This window comes from Danio rerio, chromosome 21, assembly GCF_052040795.2.
Source record: "Danio rerio strain M-AB ecotype USA chromosome 21, GRCz13ab, whole genome shotgun sequence".
NCBI lineage: Eukaryota > Metazoa > Chordata > Actinopteri > Cypriniformes > Danionidae > Danio > Danio rerio.
The window spans coordinates 22,293,926-22,312,745 of record NC_141041.1 but is presented as its reverse complement, the minus strand read 5'-3'; the positions used below and the strand labels follow the sequence as shown (position 1 = coordinate 22,312,745).

At 37.7% G+C, this 18,820-nt stretch overlaps 3 protein-coding genes across 4 annotated transcripts; 2 read left to right on the top strand and 1 right to left on the bottom strand.

The window, feature by feature from the left end:
* Positions 1-554: 554 nt before the first annotated feature.
* On the bottom strand, positions 555-1,796 carry htr1ab (5-hydroxytryptamine (serotonin) receptor 1A b). Its single transcript, NM_001145766.1, is given in 2 exon segments — positions 555-1,228; positions 1,259-1,796. Coding segments are annotated over 2 exon segments (1,212 nt in total).
* A 4,701-nt stretch (positions 1,797-6,497) lies between these two features.
* Positions 6,498-12,058, top strand: rnf180b (ring finger protein 180b). Its single transcript, NM_001110404.1, is given in 7 exon segments — positions 6,498-6,666; positions 7,091-7,189; positions 7,315-7,407; positions 7,480-8,112; positions 10,415-10,628; positions 10,713-10,838; positions 11,448-12,058. Coding segments are annotated over 7 exon segments (1,377 nt in total). The 5' UTR covers positions 6,498-6,648; the 3' UTR covers positions 11,642-12,058.
* Positions 12,059-12,830: 772 nt separating this feature from the next.
* On the top strand, positions 12,831-18,181 carry rgs7bpb (regulator of G protein signaling 7 binding protein b). 2 transcript variants are annotated; one of them, XR_015519496.1, is made up of 6 exons: positions 12,831-13,183; positions 13,716-13,882; positions 13,969-14,207; positions 14,293-14,437; positions 17,293-17,363; positions 17,482-18,181. XR_015519496.1 is itself a non-coding variant. In NM_001030069.1 (6 exon segments), coding segments are annotated over 6 exon segments (756 nt in total). In that variant the 5' UTR covers positions 12,831-13,033; the 3' UTR covers positions 17,574-18,152.
* Positions 18,182-18,820: the final 639 nt, after the last annotated feature.

Below are 18,820 nucleotides of genomic sequence, written 5' to 3'. Positions count from 1 at the left end.
TTTAGAGTATCAAATATTGATAAAGCACTTACTGAATGTGAGCATTCTGTGATTTTATTATTGAAATACTTAATCTGTCAAATATTAAGAAAAAATATGTTATCATTTATGTACGATCAATATATCTATACAGTTGTTGTACATTAAAAGTTCATTAAAAGGTTTTATTTTTAAAATGTAATAATCAAGAGATCATTATTATTTTTTAAATTACTCAGTTCAGCTGTTTTTCTTTCATTGCAGAGCATTGTATATCCTCACTCAAGTGATCTCTTTTGTAGTATATCAATATTAACAATTAACAGAAAGCAGGAACGCATGGTAAACATAATGGGACTTTTTATTTCCACATCATGGATATGATCTGTGTTTGTCATGGACATGAAATAAACATTTTCAGTACACATTATGGTGTTAGAGCATATACATCTGATATATAAAATCATACTTATAACGGTACTAAAGATGTTTTCAGTGCTGTTAAAATACACCACTATTTCTTCAGAGCAATCAATACTGTTTAACTCGTGTTTCTGACAGTAGAACTGAAACATTTATGGCCTGCAAAAATGGCATTTGATGATTTTCTTGAACGCGCTCTGGAAGTCTTTATTAAAGTATGCGTAAATGATGGGATTCAAAAGCGAGTTTGAATAGCCGAGCCAGTTAATGACGTCTTGGAGCCACAAAGGCATTACACAAGTCGGACAGAAAGGCATCACGAGCGCTTTGATGAAGAATGGCAGCCAACACAGAATGAAAGTGCCCATTATGATGCCCAGAGTCTTCACTGTCTTGCGCTCGCGTGCCAAGGCGAGCTTCCTCTTCGCCTCGGTGTTTTTCTCGTGTTTGTTCTCGAACAGAGGGACAGAGTTTGGTGTGTTGGGCAGAGGCAGGTTGTTTTTGGAGTTGCTGTGAACCTCGATGATCTCCAAAGACTCGCCGTCCTCCGCGTGCTTGATCGCGCCGTTTACGCACGCGGCGGGCTTGGGCTCGACTGCGCTTTTCCAGTTTTTGCTCAACTCTCCGTTGGCGCGCTTGAAAAGTGCAGGCGACACAGTCAAACACTTGACCCTCTTTTTCTCAGGCTTGCGAACAGTTTTGCGAATGCGAAATCTTGCCGCTTTGAATATGCGTCCATACAAGACCAACATGAGAATCAGAGGGATGTAAAATGCGCAAAAGGTGGAATAAATGGTGTACCAGGGGTCGTGGCTGATCATGCAAGCTTCAGGGTTGGCCATGTCTTCTGCTCTACTCTTGGGTTGAGACTTCATAATCAGCATGGGTGGGATTGATATCGAAAAGCCGACAAACCAGGTGACGGTGATCAGCAGAGCAGCGCGTTTTAATGTCCTTTTCTTCATGTAGTCTATAGGGTCGGTGATCGCCCAGTATCTATCCAAAGCTATAGCGCACAGGTGCAGAATGGAAGAAGTGCAACACAAAATGTCTAAAGAAATAAAAATATCACAAGTTACCTGTCCAAGTGTCCACTTGTCTAAAACTTGGTAAAGAGCAGCCATCGGCAGCACGAGCACCGACACCATCAGGTCCGTCACGGCGAGAGATCCGATCAGGTAGTTGGCAACATTTTGCAGAGATCTTTCCAACGCGATAGCCGCCACAACACACGCGTTTCCAAATATGGAACATAAAATGAGCGCGCCGATCAGCAAAGATGTGGAAATCTGATAACTCAGTGGGACCTTCACTGGTAAAGTCACATTGTCGGTTTGGTGATCTAAATCACTGTCGTTCTGGAATAAGAAGGACGTGTCGTTGTTTTCTTCCATGTCGTGTAGAACATGAAATACGCAAAAGCTTCAGCAAACAGCGCTACTCCATTCGGAGGAGCTCGTACACTTGGAGGCGATGCCAACCGTCAACATTGTTACTGACGACTTGTGACGACGCAGCAGCATTTATATGAGAAGTGCTCCAGACGTCAGGTACCTACGCAGGTGTATCGGGTGGGCTCGGCATATGCGTGCGCCTTAACTTCTTCGTAAGGTTCATGTATCTTCTGGGTTTTCCAATTGGTGGTGTCTTGTAGTTTGTCAGAAAATAGGTTTATTTCCTTGAATTGCTGAATGATTTCACTTAATTTCTTCAGAAATGAACTTTTTTTTCCGGATAGTAGCCTATATTCGATAGGCTCTGCACCGCTGTGGCGACACCCGTCGAGCTGAAAATTGCATTGCTGCTGCTGCCACCTGCTGTAGCGCGCCTGCTTCAGAGAAAACTCAACATTTTGGAGAAAACGCCTCACATACATCAACCCCCCACATAGAGTGCATACCAGCCCCACTCCAAGGGTGAGAATTGTTGGGGTTTGAACCCATAATTGATGCTTGGACTGCTTCAGAGAAAGCCAAAACAAAGGTTGGGTGGCTGGTGTGGGCTTCACAATGTATTCTTTTACAACGTTACTCTTTCAGCTGTCCTCAGATACACTCTGGTCAAAAGTTTAGGGTCAATAGGATTTTTAAAATAAGCTTCTCCTGCTCACCAAAGCTGCATTTCATTCGTTTATTCATTATCTTTTTGGCTCAGTCCCTTTATTAATCTGGGGTTGCCACAGCGGAATGAACCACCAACTTATCCAGCACGTTTTTACGCAGCTGATGCCCTTTCAGCCGCAACCCATCACTGGGAAACACCTATACACACTCATACACTACGGACAATTTAGCTCACCCAATTCACCTGTACCGCATGTCTTTGAACTTGTGGGGGAAACGGGAGCCCCAGCAGGAAACCCAAGCGAATGCGGGGAGAACATGCAAACTCCACACAGAAATGCCAACTGACCCATAGGCTCGAACCAGCGACCTTCTTGCTGTGAGGTGACAGCACTACCTACTGTGCCACCGCGTCACCCCAAAGCAGCATTTATTTAATCTAAAATACAGTAGATAGTAAAATTGTTCAAAAGTAATTTAGAATTTAGCAAAAAATCAGTTCAAGGCACTCGAAAAATGTGGAACAAAATATTAAAAAGCCTTTAATTACATGGCTAATCCTGAACAAGGCAGTTCTTTGCCAAAAACACAGGTTTTTAAGGATTAGCTATGACAATAAAGACTTTTTTATGTTTTTTTTTTCCAATTTTTTTGAGTGTCTTGGACTAATTTTTGCTGTTTATTCTGATGAATCCCTTACCCAAAGAGCACCGACACCTTATTTAAGCTACCCCTGAGCACTTTTTGTTTATTATTTTATTTAATCATTTATTCCAGCGATTTTAAGGATGAAATTTCAGCTTCATTACTTCAGTCTTCAGAGTCACATGATATTTCAGAAATCACTCTAATATTAATAATTATTGTTACTATTATTAGTATTATTAATGGTAATAGTAATAATGACTGGAGTAATAATTTAATTTGAAAATACATACAATAAGAAAGCAGTTATTTAAAATTGTAATACATTTTTGTTTACATTTAATAAATGCTGCATTGATGAACAGAATAATTTTCTTAAAAAAACATGAAAAAAAAACTGACCCCAAACTTTTGACTGGTAGAAGCAGTATAACATATGCTTCAGCTAAATGTCGCACAAACAAACCGGAAAATCGTATCATATCTGCTTCTCAAAGAAGGTCTTAAAGCAGTATGAAATATCATCCAGATAAGTCAGCTCTTTGCATTATTGTTTTGTTTTATTAAAATTATTTTTGATAATTTATGATTATTCTATTAAAGAGTTCACAGCAAAATTCACATTTCCTGTTAATTTACACCCCCTCGGATCATCCAAGATCACATCATCTTCAGTAGAACTCTAAAAAAGATTTTCTGTTGAATGTGTGGTCCTTTTGTGATTCTTATTTTGACAGTCAGTGGTTACAGTTTTTTAAGATTAAAAATAAACATATAACAATGAATCTAAATCAATTGCTATGGCTGTGCTTGATAACACACTGTTTTTAATGTTTTCTTTTTTTCTTTTTTCTTTTTTTCTTTTTGTAAAGCAATCCAATTGATCTGTGTAAAAAATGTTTTAAACTATAATCCACAGCCTGGACAAACAGTTAGCAGTGCATGGACAAAAATGTAATCACTGCCATATATGAGAATCACCAAGGACCACATATTTAACTAAACATATTCTTTAATGTAAAAATCTCAAGGGTGAGCAAATTAACCAGACATATTAATTTTTGATTAAACTATGCCTTTAATATCTAAATGTTAATGAGAAGAAGATATACATTTTCTTAAAAATATAGTTTTCACTGAAAAGCCTGAGTAAAATTACATAACCTAGCACATATAGAAGACTTGAACTAAAAGTGATGCAACCTGTTTTACAGAATACCAAACTCCAGGTGCATGAAGCTAAAGATAGAACAGGTCAATTGTGTTGCTTCATATGAAACCAATCGTTTAGGAAATTATTATTTTTTTAATGTACTGTATACAACAATAATCCAAAAGTAACCATTAAGGAAGGTTCTTAATTATATTTAACTTATATTACAGGACAGTTTAATGCTTTAGTATGATTTTCTGAAGAACTTTAAGGTGTTTGGTGTGCAGTAATTTTCAGGGAAGCTCACAGCTTAAGTTTTGAATGCATTATATTTAAACATCACTTGCAGTTTATTTCATATTTCCTTTTTAAATCACTTAAAAGAGTACAACAGCCAAAAAGTGTAGTCTAAGATAAAGCAGGGCATCACGGTGGCGCAGTGGGTAGCACGATCGCCTCACAGCAGGAAGGTCACTGCTTCGAGCTCCGGATGGGTCAGTTGGCATTTCTGTGTGGAGTTTGCATGTTCTCCCCATGTTTGTGTGGGTTTCCTCTTGGTGCTATTCTCAATTATTCTTTCAAACAACTGCGTTAGTGGTGGCTCAAGCCTTCGTTCAAGCAGCACTTAAAAATGCTATTAGTGGAGATGTTGCTGCTGGTGGACACTATTGAGGAATTAAAAAATGCATTTAATTCACTCTTTTTTCTCTGTGCTGTCAATGGCGGAAACCTCTGTTACAATATGTAAAATGTCCAATTACAGAATACTAATATTAGGGGTAACATGCTGTGTTTTCTGGAGGAGGTAAGCACAATTACGTATCAATTAATTGTAAATGTACATCACAAATATACCACAAGACTTTTTATCTAATGTGTTTTTAAAATAATATACTTTTCTGTGTTCACTTTACTCTGTATTTTTTGTGCAAGTTTAAAGAAGCTGAATCATCGAATAAACAAATCAACAACTTTAGAAATTGGAACTAAAAAATAAACAATTTACTCTATGACAGACTGCTTGCAATTAGGCTGTATTAGTAAATGTAGGCCATTATAAATTCACTACACAAATATACCACAAAACGTTACTGTTTCAAAAACAGTATATTTACTTTTCTGTGTATTTATTTAAAGTTTAATAAAAAGTGAACAAGTAACTATGAATGAGAAATAAATAAACAATTGGTCCCACGCAGTGGTGAAAAGAGTACTGAAAAAGCATACTTAAGTAAAAGTACCATTACTTGCCCAAAAATGTTGTGCAAGTAAAAGTATATGTTGTAAATATTAGACCATTCTAAAGTACTCAAGAGTAGTGAGTAGTGCGCTGTAAAAAGCTGATGCATTCAAGTCATTTGTGCATGTGTGTAAACGTAACATTCTGTAGTGCATTTAGTTATTGCCTAGCAGGTACACAACGTCATAAGACATCAATATTAGGGTAGATTTAGGTTGTGATATCAGATGACCAAATTTTAATGTCTAGCCAGTGTCTAAGGACATTATTTTGATGTCCAATAACGACGTCAAATGGTGATGATGTTTGATTGATTTTAGGTTCTGAAGAAAGTGACCAAAATCCAACGTTAAGCCAACATCTTAAACCGATGTCACACTGACGTGAAATACTAACATTTATTCGTCAAGTATGGCAACCAAAATCCAAAGTCCACACAATATCAAGCTGTAACATCATTAGTCGTTGATATTTGGTTGGTTTGGAGACATTGACGTCGGCCTGGAATTAAGTCCTGGTGTCAACCGGATTTCTATTTCTAAACAAAATGCAACATCCCCACGACGATGGGGTACAACGTCAATATGAGGTCATGTTGATGTCTTATGTCTGCTGAGTGTTTAAGGTCATTTTGGTCATCATACAGTATTCTTCATCTTCTCATCAGTAACATGCATCTAAACAGACACTGAGTCAATGCGTGTAAAGATTTTGGACATTTTTTCTTTGACACTTTAATGCTGCAGTTTTCTGCAATTATAAATCGGCAATGTCTTAAGGTACTACATAATGATGCGATTTAATTTCTATGTGCGATTTGACAGCAATCACAGGACTGATTTTCCTAATCCCCATAGACAGGAAAAAATAAAGAAGTGACTGCAGATTAAGTAAATATGTAGTGGAGTAAAAGTACCAATACAGCGCTAAAAGTTTACTTACTTACAGTAAGTTTGAGTATTTATAATTAGTTACTTTACACCACTGGTCCCACGACTCCCTCCGCGGCTTGATGAATCAATTTTGTCCCTTTGCGCTTTCCGTAGCGGAAGAAACTGTGGTGGAGGCAGTACAGAGCCAGTCTGGTGTTTTTAGCCTTTTAGCCAAACAACTTGAGGTGCTCTACAGAAATCCCGAAGAAGGAAATGGCTACCTCTCTCGTGGTACGTATTGTTTTTGTTCGTACGCAAACCACTTGTTAACTCAGGCGAAAAGAAATGTGTGTATATAATAATAATGACGGATAAAACGCCGGCCAGTAACGTTACAAGAACTAACGTTATTGCTGTAGAGTCTATTTAAAGAAAACTGCAGCTTAAATCTGGGTGCAGACTTGATGTGAAAATCAAATAACAAATGCATCAAAAATTGTGTTTTTCTAGTGTTGTTTGTTGCAAAGACATCCTCCTTGCTTTATTTATGCCAAAGCAAAAGTTCTTTTTAATTTGCAATAAAAGGCTGATTAGAAAACCATACAGTGATGACAACCATAGAGATTACATAAGAACAGTCAACTGGTTGTATATAGTACTAAGCTATCAATTCATTTATATAGACAAGCTAAAATAATTTCTGATGCACAAACAGACTGAAGATCAGGATCAATCAAGAACAGTAGAAAATTCAACAAACCTTCGCTGCAGAAAGTGCCGCAGATGTCTAATAGACACAACCAGCCTTCTTAAGGTGTGTGGATTACAATTAACTTGTCTTAAAAGAGCTCAGTTCTACATGTTATACTGATTTGTGAACAGTTAAACATCAAATAACAATGATAATCTACAGAAACATGTTGTTTTATACTATTACAGGTTGTTACATCAACAGAAGCTGCAGCCACATGCAATGTGTGGCATTTAAACATTGAATTTTTGCCAGATTGGATTTTAGCAAGTGTTGATCAGGTAAATATTCATTGTTGACGACTCTTTGAGAATAATGAGTGATTCTTCTGATAAATTTACTCTTCCTTTTAGGCCAGTTGGACCATCGGGAAATTAAACTGTCAAGTCTGTAGAGCTCGCTTAGGAGGTTTTAATTTCATAAACTGCTCTAAATGTACCTGCGGACTTGATACAACTGTGCATCTCAGTAAGAGTCGCGTTGATCAGGATTTTAAAGCTCCGGTTATGTTGACAAGACCAGGAAGGACTAGAGAACATGATGTGGGAAGGAGGAATAATGATGCTGAGTCTCAAACAATAAGCTCATCTCCATCTACTTCCTCAAACGTCAGTTTCTCCTGTACTGTACCTCATGTAGTCTCTGCTGCTGAAACGGAATTTGAGTCAAGTAGAGAGCAACAGATTCCTAATACTGTTGAGAGACACACAGATCTTCCTTTACTTTATGAACTGCCACCTCAAGTGTCTGATTATCAGGAGAGAATCGAGGAACAGCATGCGGATTTTGATAGCAGAACCTCTCTGGATGGTGCAGTAGATCAAGAAGTGGTCAGACTTGGAGTGATGGAGGAGCCATTAAGAAATGTCTCACCCAACCTAGAGCCAAAGCTTTCCAAGAGAGAGAAAAACCGCCTGAAAAGCTTAAGAAGGAAGCAAAGGAAGAAGGAACGCTGGGTTCAGAGACAGCAGGAGGCCAAAGATCTGGTGAGATGTTTCAAAGTCATAGGCAGTGCCAAAGTCTGAATTGCTTCTTTTTCTAATTTGTGAATTTAACAGCTGGCTTGAGAAGTCTGCCTTGCAATTCTGGTCATTGTTCAGAATTTGGGAATTGGCAGGATGAGGAATTGCATTGATAGACATTGCTCTGATCCCCCCCAAAAAAGTTTGTTATAAAAACAAAGTAATTAAAAATTGAAAATAATTTTCGATAATTTTTTCAATTTATTGATTTGATTCATTACGAATGATAGGAAATAACACACAATATATATTTTTTTCTTTTGCATAACATTCATAACAACAAACTGTCCAACATATGTTTATTATTGTGTATAACTATTTAAAATAGTAAAACAATATAAAATAATTTACATCAAGTTTTGTTAACTTAATTAACTGAAAACAAATCCACAATGGAGGTACTCTGGGCCGGTAAATGATATTAAATAAACATTTTTGTTAATAACAATGAAAAGCTCTGGACTTTTTACTATATATTGATCTAAGAGCCAATCACACAGCAGAAATGTGCCATCCATCTCATGTACTCTTTCCATTTTACGATCATTTACCTTCTGGTAGAAGATACAGAACTTTCCGCTGGAAGCGAAACAGACTTAAGAACTCCTTTATTCCAGTGTCAATCAGACTGTTGAACACTGATCGATAATGTATGTAATTCTTTTGCATGTTGGCTTATTTTTAACTGTCATTGTGTCAGAACCTGCTGAAGTGCTGTGTGAGTCCACAGAAAATTTCTCCTTGAGGGACAATAAAGTATACAAGCTAACAAACAAACAATGGGAATCTAAAAGTTTGTTGATATTAGAGATGCACTGAATATTTTTCGGCCAAAAATGTTATGCCATTTAATTGACCCTCTAATTTTTGTGGCTTCAGTTATTGTTGGGGTACTCTTTTAAATCTGGAAGCATTAACACCTCATATTAAATTATGTATATGTGGTTATCGTTCAATATATATATATATATATATATTTATTTATTTATATATATAACCAAAATGCTCAAGTTCAAATATGATCTGCTGTTAGCATTTTGTTTTTGTTCATAAGCTGGGGGAAAATAATAATAAATTCTGATAGTGATTTTAAATGGGTTGACTGATACTGGATTTTACCAAAACCAATAATGAGGGACCGAACAGGCTGATAATAAATCAATCAATCAATCAATCAATCAATCAATCAAATAATCAGTCAATCAACCAATCAATCAGTCAGTCAATAAAAAATCATACCAAAAGAAAAAAAAAGCATAAAACTACAAGTAAAACAATGCTGAACAACATTATTAAAAAAATGTGCTCTCCTTTAAAAATGAAATACATTTAAAATACTTTAATTATACCTTGTTTATTCATTTATTAAGCAGTGTTAACAGATACAACTTAAAATTATAAAATGTACTTTAAATACTTTTACTTAAAGTCGCTCTTCAGTTGCATAAAGTTGAAGGATTCTCAGCTTTGTTGTGTGGCTCAACATGCCCACCTTGTCACCAATGGTTGCTGTTTCGCTCGCTCTGCGTTAAAATAAAGTGTCGCTTGCTGCTAGTCACTCGTAGTGTAAATGCAGCATAAGGCAGAAAGAGAGTTGTCTAAGTCAAAGCAGAGTGCTGAAGAAATTGCTGATGTGAGATGCTGCCTAAAAGCAGTGGAGCTTTTATTATGCAACAGAAACAGTGCTGTGTTATCATAATAAAACATTTTTAGTTTCTGTGCAGTCTAATAAAACGAAGTACATATTAAAGCATCTTTGGTGTTTCAATGTAAAAAAAAATGTAAAATGGAGAAAAATGGAAAATGTGCATTTCATTTACAGTTCAGCATCCTGTTTGCTTGCTCAGTTCTGAATATAACGTTATTTGAGTGCTAAGAAAATGACTATACCAATGTAAAGTATTATTATTAATAGTAACAATGGTGAACAGCTCTAGTTTGTTTAATGCACGAGGTGTCCGATAAGCTATGAATGGATTAGGGCTATTAAACGCAGAGCTGTGTTGTGATGAAAGAAGTTCTGGCAAAATGTCAATAATAGATCCGTGGATCAAGACAGGCATAAATCTGCTTAATAGGCTGCTGCAAGAATCCTGAGGAACTTAAAGGCATTCACAGCTGCACATCGCTCCTTCAGCAGATGTTGTTATATTGGGGATTTTGCTTTTTTTTCTTGTTTTGATCCTAAGTAAGCCTTTACATTGAGACTTTGATTTTTTTTTTAAATATATTTTAAACTATTTATTCATTGATGTTTTATGTGCAGGCAATGAAGTGGGACCTGACTGGCAGCGATGATGAGGAAAGAGATGGATACACATGTGCCGTGTGTTTAGATGTGTATTACAGTCCCTACAAGTGCCATCCTTGCAATCATGTGTTCTGTGAGCCCTGTTTGAGAACTCTGGCTAAGAACAGGCCAAGCAATACCCCCTGTCCACTTTGTAGGACCCTTATATCCCATGTGCTCTTCCAAGAAGGTGAGAGGAACAGATCTTCAATTTAAAAACAAATCTGTATTGTTTGGAAGAACATTAACCACCTGATGATCTTTTTTCATTCAGAGCTTAATCAAACTACAAAAACTTGCTTCCCGAAAGTGTATCGTTCAAGACATGAGACCTTTCAGAAGATCAACTATTCCAAATGGCCTCTGCCCAACTGTCCGAAGCGCTTTCGCATCTTTTGGGGTTTGTGAAGTGGCATTTGCACATCCTAAACATTCTTGTAATTTCATGTTGGCCACTCATATGGGTTGTAAAATGGCAGAATGCACAAATAAGCAGTAAAATGCTCTTTTTGTAAAACACCATTTAGAGACAAAAACAGCATGTGCACTTCATGTGCTTCATAGCTCACATTGTCACATGATGTTCATTGGGGTCCTTAAACTATTTAGGTTTTCATTGGAATTGCCGATTTAAAATGAGCATATTGTATCACAGCAGAAGACATGCTTTTCAGTGGCAAAATGTATCGAGCTCCTATGTTTTTAGAAATGTATGGAGAAAAAATATTTGCTAAATTAGCCACTTATTGCTCACTGTATTTATTAATGATTTTACGATTTCGTTTTGGTTTATAAGAGCTGTATTTTTTTATCTATGCTTGAGACAGTCACACCACCATATGACAATTTTGAGATTTGAAAATGTAATAACAGCAGTTTTTATAAAGACGTTCATGGTAGACAAAGAAATGTTTAACAATTTACTGCATTTTAAATGATGACAATACTAATTATATATAAAACGCAACATCACGTCAACAAGCCATATTTATTTTCTGTGTTATTTTAGGGTTTCAGAGACATGGAGGCCCAGCCAATCGCTGGCAGTTTCCCCACAGAGCGTTTGGCTTGGATGCGTTGGATTGGGGAGACATGTGGGGCTGGCCGTTTGACATTGACTTTGTGATCATCTCTGTTTACTCTCTGCACTGGGTGATGGCCTTCATCATCTTCTGTGGCCTCTGCTACTTCCTCCTCCTCTGATATCTGGATCCTCGAGCTTACTTTGTTTTCTGTTGCTGGACAAACGATTGTTGACATCTTATCAAGTGCCTCATCCTTTTGTTTCAATGTAGCTTCAAATATGATGAACTGTTATTAAGACGTTGTTCTTCCTGTGGGGAATCCTTTGTGTGTTTGTGGTTTAGGTCTTACGGGGTTTGTGCAATTCATAGATATCACGTTTTAGTTGTTGCCTTATATCATCTGCTTTACTTGACCTGTAAACAGTATTATAATGTGGTAAAAACAAAATAAGCAATAATTCAGGACATAGTGCTTAATCTGTTTGTACACATTTTTTTAAATAGGTTGCCTGTATTTTTGTTGCTGTAATTTGAGCTTTTTAGATGCTTGTCTAATGCTTGTACCAAGGGTTATTATTAAAAGCTGCTGTGCAATATATTTAATGGCCTGTTTTGCACAGTAAATTGTTTGAGAATATTTGTTGTTTCTGTTTTAATGAGTGGGTCAATTAATGAATGTTTTGGAGGTGACCTACAATCACTGCCAAGTCCCATTTCTCAAAGCAAAGAGAATATTTTTTACCCAACATTCAGTGAAAAGAGGACTTAAAATGATATAATACCTGACAAAACTTTTTTTCAAAAATTATTTTTTTTATGAACCCCGAACTTCATGAAACAACGAAGATTCCTACAGTGTTGGAAAACTATTCTAGACACTAAATTTAATGGGCATTTTAAAATACCATGCAAGCTTTTTTTCAGGAAATCAGGAATTTTTTTTTAAATCGTTAAGTAAAAACCGAGCTAAATTAATTAAATATATTAATTAAATATATATATATATATATATTTTTTTTAAATTAATTAATTATTTTTTTTGCTACTAAACACTAATAAAATATTGCAATTTGTGTGTGACACCACATTCAACAATACATAAACCTCCCGAGAGGGTGTTTTCACTAAAGAACCTGTACAGATTTTTTTAAATACATTCCATTAACCCAATATTAACGTTACTGCAACGTTTCGAAGAGGTTTGATAGACAGCAGTTGTTTTGCCAACAATAAAATATACAAGCAACGAATCCGCACGGTTTAAGCACCGCTTAAACAAAATCTTTATTTCTTCTTTTTACTCATACTTTTGTGTTTTTCGACGAGCTCGTTTATCCTTATAGCGGATCCTGCATCTGTGGAGCTCCAGCAGCGGCGCTCGGCCTGGACAAGGGTGAAGGTGACTCGCCTGTTGGTGCGCGAGATGCAGAGGAAGCGTCGCGGACACTCGCTCCGCTCCTTAAAATCACTCTAATCATCGACAACCTGCGTCCACCTCACCTTCTCCTCGATGACACACGGATTAAAGCCATTTTCTAAGTGAAGGGGTTTTATTCGTGGATGCGTATGCATGTGTTCTGCACCGAACGGGCGAAAGAACCGCCCCAGATCCGCAGCCAACATTTTTCAGATCGGCAAGTCCTCGGTGAGGGATCCGGAGCGGCGGGAGAGCACCGAGAGCTCGCGGAGAGCTCAGCGGGCGATGGATGACTGTCGAACGGTGAGCGCACTCTAAAACAACAGCTTTCACTCCACCATGGATGCTAAGCTGTCGTTGGTGTCTTCACATTAAAATACTTTGTTTAATACTAGTGATGGACAATTGCAGTAGACTGATATTAACACGTTAATGGAATACTGTAATGTCGATGTATTAATTGTTGACTCCCTTTGCGGAAGAATAACATCTTACGTTTCATTTAAAGTGTATTGTTCCTTGTTTGCGTTTTCATATTGCACCATTGTTTGGAAATTACATTCCTCTCCACAATCCCATGTGTTGCTATGTGGCATCTAGATGATGGCAGCTAAACTCCTGCTTACCCTGCTGGAAAATCCAGTTAAAGCTGTGTGTTTTGGAACATGGCAGCTAGTTCAAAATGTTCAACCAGCTATAAGCTTGACAACCAGTTAACTGTTTTGGTACTGGTGTACCAAGGCAGCCTCCATGTTCCAAAATTTGATTTTCCAGTAAAGATATATATGTTCACTGTCTAAAAATAGACTGAGAAGGATTTGTCTAATTTTTTTAGACGGTTCAGGAGTTCAACACTCTCGTGGCTCTTCATCGTGAGCAGGTCATCTCCATAGGAGAGAATACAACCGACTGTCCTTCTTTAAGGGCACAGATGCACAAGACTCGCGTCAAAGGATGCGCCGTGGCCCAGGCTGCTTATCAAAACCTCATTGCAATCTCTGGGTAGGCATTCATCTTAGAATAGACATGCAGTTTTAAATATCTGTCTGTATGATATATCTAATGTTGTGTCTGTTTATCTCTCGTAGGCCAGAGGATGGCGAAATCCACCCAGAAATATGCAGGCTCTTCATCCAGCTTCAGTGCTGTCTGGAGATGTACATTACAGAGATGCTCAAGTCGATGTGTCTGTTGGGCGTTCTGCAGCTCCATAGGAAAGGTGTTGTGTCAATGACTGCCAGCAGAGGACAGCAGATTCTTTAAATAAGCAGACATGAGTACATAGGGCTAATGTACTGCATGCCGAAATACTACTGTCAGTTTTAAGGTGGCAGGGATTGCACAACAATTACATAAAGCAGCTCCTCTGGGACGTCACAACAAAGCATAACTTAAAACCGTCTTTGTTTCAGGAAATGACGTGTGTCCTGAGCTAAACATGGACTGCAGGGTAGACGAAAGCTCTGATGTGCCCATGCTGGAAGATCGATCGTCGTCACCGGTGGATTTTCCACAGGACTCCTGGGTGGTGTGCGCAGACATTGAGAACATAGAGAGGTATGAAAAACACCAGCGGATTAAGAAAGACATTTTTTTTTCTCTGCTCATTTTTTTGGTAGTAATTTCGAGCTGTTTCTCAATAAGCAATGCTAAAGCCAGTTTCACCCAGTGCAATTACTAGTTGTCTTTTAACATTTGTGAACACTTTGAAATCTCAGTGTTTATTAGAAACATGTCAAAAGACTCTAAGCCAATTTCTTATGCAATAGAAACGATCTCTAGTGTCATTTTGATCCTGTCTTGATGATATGTGTTGAGCAAGTGTTGTGTTTTGTTGTCGTCACTCAGTGCATAATCAGGTTCTGGGGTCCGTTCTTCGTACGTGGATTACTTAATTAGCTGGATTTGGATATTGACGATTTGACACGATCCAGGATCGTTTCGTTCTTCAAAGCTGATCCGAGAGTTGTTGTCATAGCAACAGTTCGGCTAGGTCAAACCTGATCGGGAGCAGGTTCAATTCATATAAACAGGATTAGATCGGCTCAGTTCAAGCAAAGATAATACAGAAAGTATGTTCTGAATTCATGGATAATTGAATATTAATCAGATGATGTCATTACGCTGCTGTGCCGTCAGCCAATCGTTGCATTGCTGATCATGATTTCGAGGATTGATAGATCCTTCACAACACACGCAGCGATCTCAGATCAGTTTATCCAGACATTCTAATCTGATTCGCGAACTTGTTTGAAGAACCAAATTAGCGAGAGATCAGTTATCGAGATGAAAAGATCCAGGATCTGCCAAATCATCTTAGATCATTTAAGCGAGGTACGAAGAATGGACCCCTGTTCTCCAATGGAATATTGATATGATATTTGTCAAATCTCAAATCTGTGCCTCAAATCGTCTGACGCTGAGTGAAATTCAATTGCAGCGTTTATTAATCAGAGGTCTGAGATCATGACCAAACCATGCCTAAAATTACACATTGTTATCTTAAACCATTCTGTATGGCTTAAACCACTAGTCTAGTCAATCTTTCCTGAATTGACTTACTTTGAATTAAAGTAACGCGTATTTAAATTGTGATATATATGATCAGTGTGGGTAATACTACTACTGCTAATAATAATAATAATAAAATAATGGCCAAATATAATAGTAATGGTTTATAACCAGTATTTATGAGTGTAAGAACAACATGTTTAAATTTTTTTACTATGAATTCACTTCAAATTTGTAGAATTTTTTACACTCACCGGCCCTTTTATTAGGTACACCTGTCCAACTGCTTGTCAACGCAACTTTCTAGTAAACCAATCACATGGCAGCAACTCAATGCATTTAGGCGTGTAGACATGGTCAAGGTGATCTGCTGCAGTTCAAACCGAGCATCACAATGGGGAAGAAAGGTGATTAAAGTGACTTTGAACGTGGCATGGTGGTTGTGCTGGTCTGAGTATTTCAGAAACCGCTGATCTACTAGAATTTTCACAAACAACCATCTCTATAGGGTTTACAGCAGGGGTCTCCAATCTCAGTCCTGGAGGGCCAGTGTCCCTGCAGGGTTTAGCTCCAACTTGCCTTTACACACCTGCCTGGATGTTTCAAGTATACCTAGTAACACCTTGATTAGCTTGTTCAGCTGTGTTTGAATAGGGTTGGAGCTAAAATCTGCAGGAAACCGGCCCTCCAGGAACAAGTTTGGTGAGCCCTGGTTTACAGTTTCTGGAGGAGAATGGCCAGACTGGTTCAAGTTGAAAGAAAGGCAACAGTAACTTAAATGGCCTCTTGTTACGACCGAGGTATGCAGAAGAGCATCTCTGATTGCAAAACACATCCAACCTTGAGGCAGATAAGCTACAGCAGCAGAAGACCATATCAGGTGCCACTCCTGTCAGCTAAGAAATGGAAACTGAGGCTACAATTTACACAGGCTCACAAAAATTGGACAATATAAGATTGGAAAAATGTTCCCTGGTCAGATGAATCTCGATTTCTGCTGCGACATTCGGATGGTAGGGTCAGAATTTGCCGTCAACAACATCAAAGCATGGATCCATCCTGCTGTATCAACAGTTCAGGCTGCCAGTGGTGGTGTAATTGTGTGGGGGATATTTTCTTGGCACATTTTGGCCCCATGAGTACCAATTGAGCATCGTGTCAATGTCACAGCCTACTTGCGTATTCTTGCTGAACATGTCCATCCCTGTATGACCACAATGTGTCCTTCTTCTGATGGCTACTTCCCTTCAGAAGTAGCCAACAAATGAGTTCACTGTACTCAAATGGCCTCCACAGTCACCAGTTTTCAATCCAATAGAGCACCTTTGGGATGTGGTGGAAGGGGAAATCGCATCATGGATGTGCTGCCGACAAATCTGCAGCAACTGCGTGATGCTATCATGTCAAATGGACCCAAATTTCTGAGGAATATTCCAGTACCTTGTTGAATCTATGCCATGAAGATTTAAATAGTTCTGAAGGCAAAAGGAGATTCAGCCCGGTACTAGTAAGGTGTACCTAATTAAGTGGCCATTAAGTGTAGATTGTATAGAGTATATTTTTAATTATTTCCTAGTACTGTGTTGTGGCTGGAAGCCCATCCACTGCATAAGACATATGCCGGAATAGTTGGCGGTTCGTTCTGCTGTGGCGACCGCTGATAAATAAGAGAGTAAGCCTTCGGAAAGTGAATGAATGTGCTTTTAATTATCAATAATGTAATGTAAATTGAAAGATCATTGATTGAGTATTAGGAAATTATCATCAGTCAATGTTGATTATTAGCTGACAGATCCAGAGCCCCCTTACCCCAAAATACTGAATGCTTGTAAATCAATTCAACCATGACTCCTTTTTGCAGTGAGCTCAATTGATGTCCTATATTGTGAAATGTCTTCCAGTGACATGCGAGAAATGAGAAACCTTCTAAGCAAACTCAGGGAGACAATGCCTTTGCCATTGAAAAATCAAGGTCAGTCTCAAACACCCAGGATTTTATGCTCAATTTGTGAGAAATGTATTATGTCTCGTAATGATATGTTCATATGACCAGAATAGTTTTGTTTAATTCTCTATTTTCTTGTGTGTAGATGACAGCAGTCTGCTGAATCTGACTCCTTATCCGCTGGTGAGGCAGAGGAAGAGGCGATTCTCGGGGCTCTGCTGCCTTGTGTCTGGCTGACCCTTCAATGCTCTCCAGTCTTCATCTGATCAGTTAGTGCTTCACTCGTCTCCTTTATGTCTCTGGAACCGTTTCGCTAATGTAACTTGTCTCTGGACAGTGTCAAAACTACTTAATCAGTTGTTGGATGACAGAATCCCCTCGACTCATATCCCTGCCTATTGAATACCTAAGCTAAATCAATTGTCCAATTTGAGTTACCCAGAGGTTCGTTTGTTTTGTGCTGTGAAACCATTTGATTGTATAAAAAAAGCAAGTGAATGAAGTAAAATAATAACATCTGTATCTGATTTTGTTTTCTCATAGTCAGAGCTAGTTGTCAGTGAAATGAAGGGCAGGTTTAAATGTAAGATGTGTACTGTTTTTCATCAGATTGCTTCTTTTTGTTCTTTTATATATGAATTTACTCACTGTGCAATGCTTTTAATTTAGTCTTCCATAAAGGGGAATTGTTGTTTAAAAAATGGATACTAGTCATTTTATAGGGCACAAGAGCGCTCTGCACTAAAGCCATTGCTTTCTCATTCTAAGCTTGAAACAAATATAACACAATAAAATTCACTATGTACATAATACCAATAATTGTAAATAAAACATTGTATTTATTACGAAGGATTTATTTTTCGTTTTTACATTCTAGACATCTGGTTTGTGTGAAGAAATCTTTTTTTCTGAGGGTTTGATTTGACACTGCAAAAAAGCTTTTCTTATTTAGAGTTTGTGTCTGTAGTTTGTTATTTCTTATTTGTAGTCCAGATATCTAAAGATTCTTAAATGAAAAAAACATTTTGTAAGCATGTAAAAAAAATTCCCGAAAATATAAATGAAAGATTACGTTGTTTTTTTCATAAAACAAACAAAATAATCTGCCAGTGGGGTAATTATTAATACCAACCTCTCCAAAGCAATCATGTTTACGAGATCTCTTCCCCACGTACCAAATTTAGGTACAGATTCAGCTTTTCACATTCTCAAAATTCCCTTTTTGGCAGTGATACCATACCAAATAACATGGCTTGTCTTTCATATTTATTGAACATCTCTAAGATACTAAATATCCCAAGAACAGCTATAAGTGAACATGGATTTTTGGAGGGCTTTGATGAAATAATGAAAATAACATTTAATAAGAATAAAGCAAACCCTATTTTGGCATGTAGAAAGGCAATAAATTAGTCCTGTAATAACATGTTTTCCATGTACTCCCTGTTCACATTCCCTTTGTCTAAAGCCAAGCCAAATGTCAA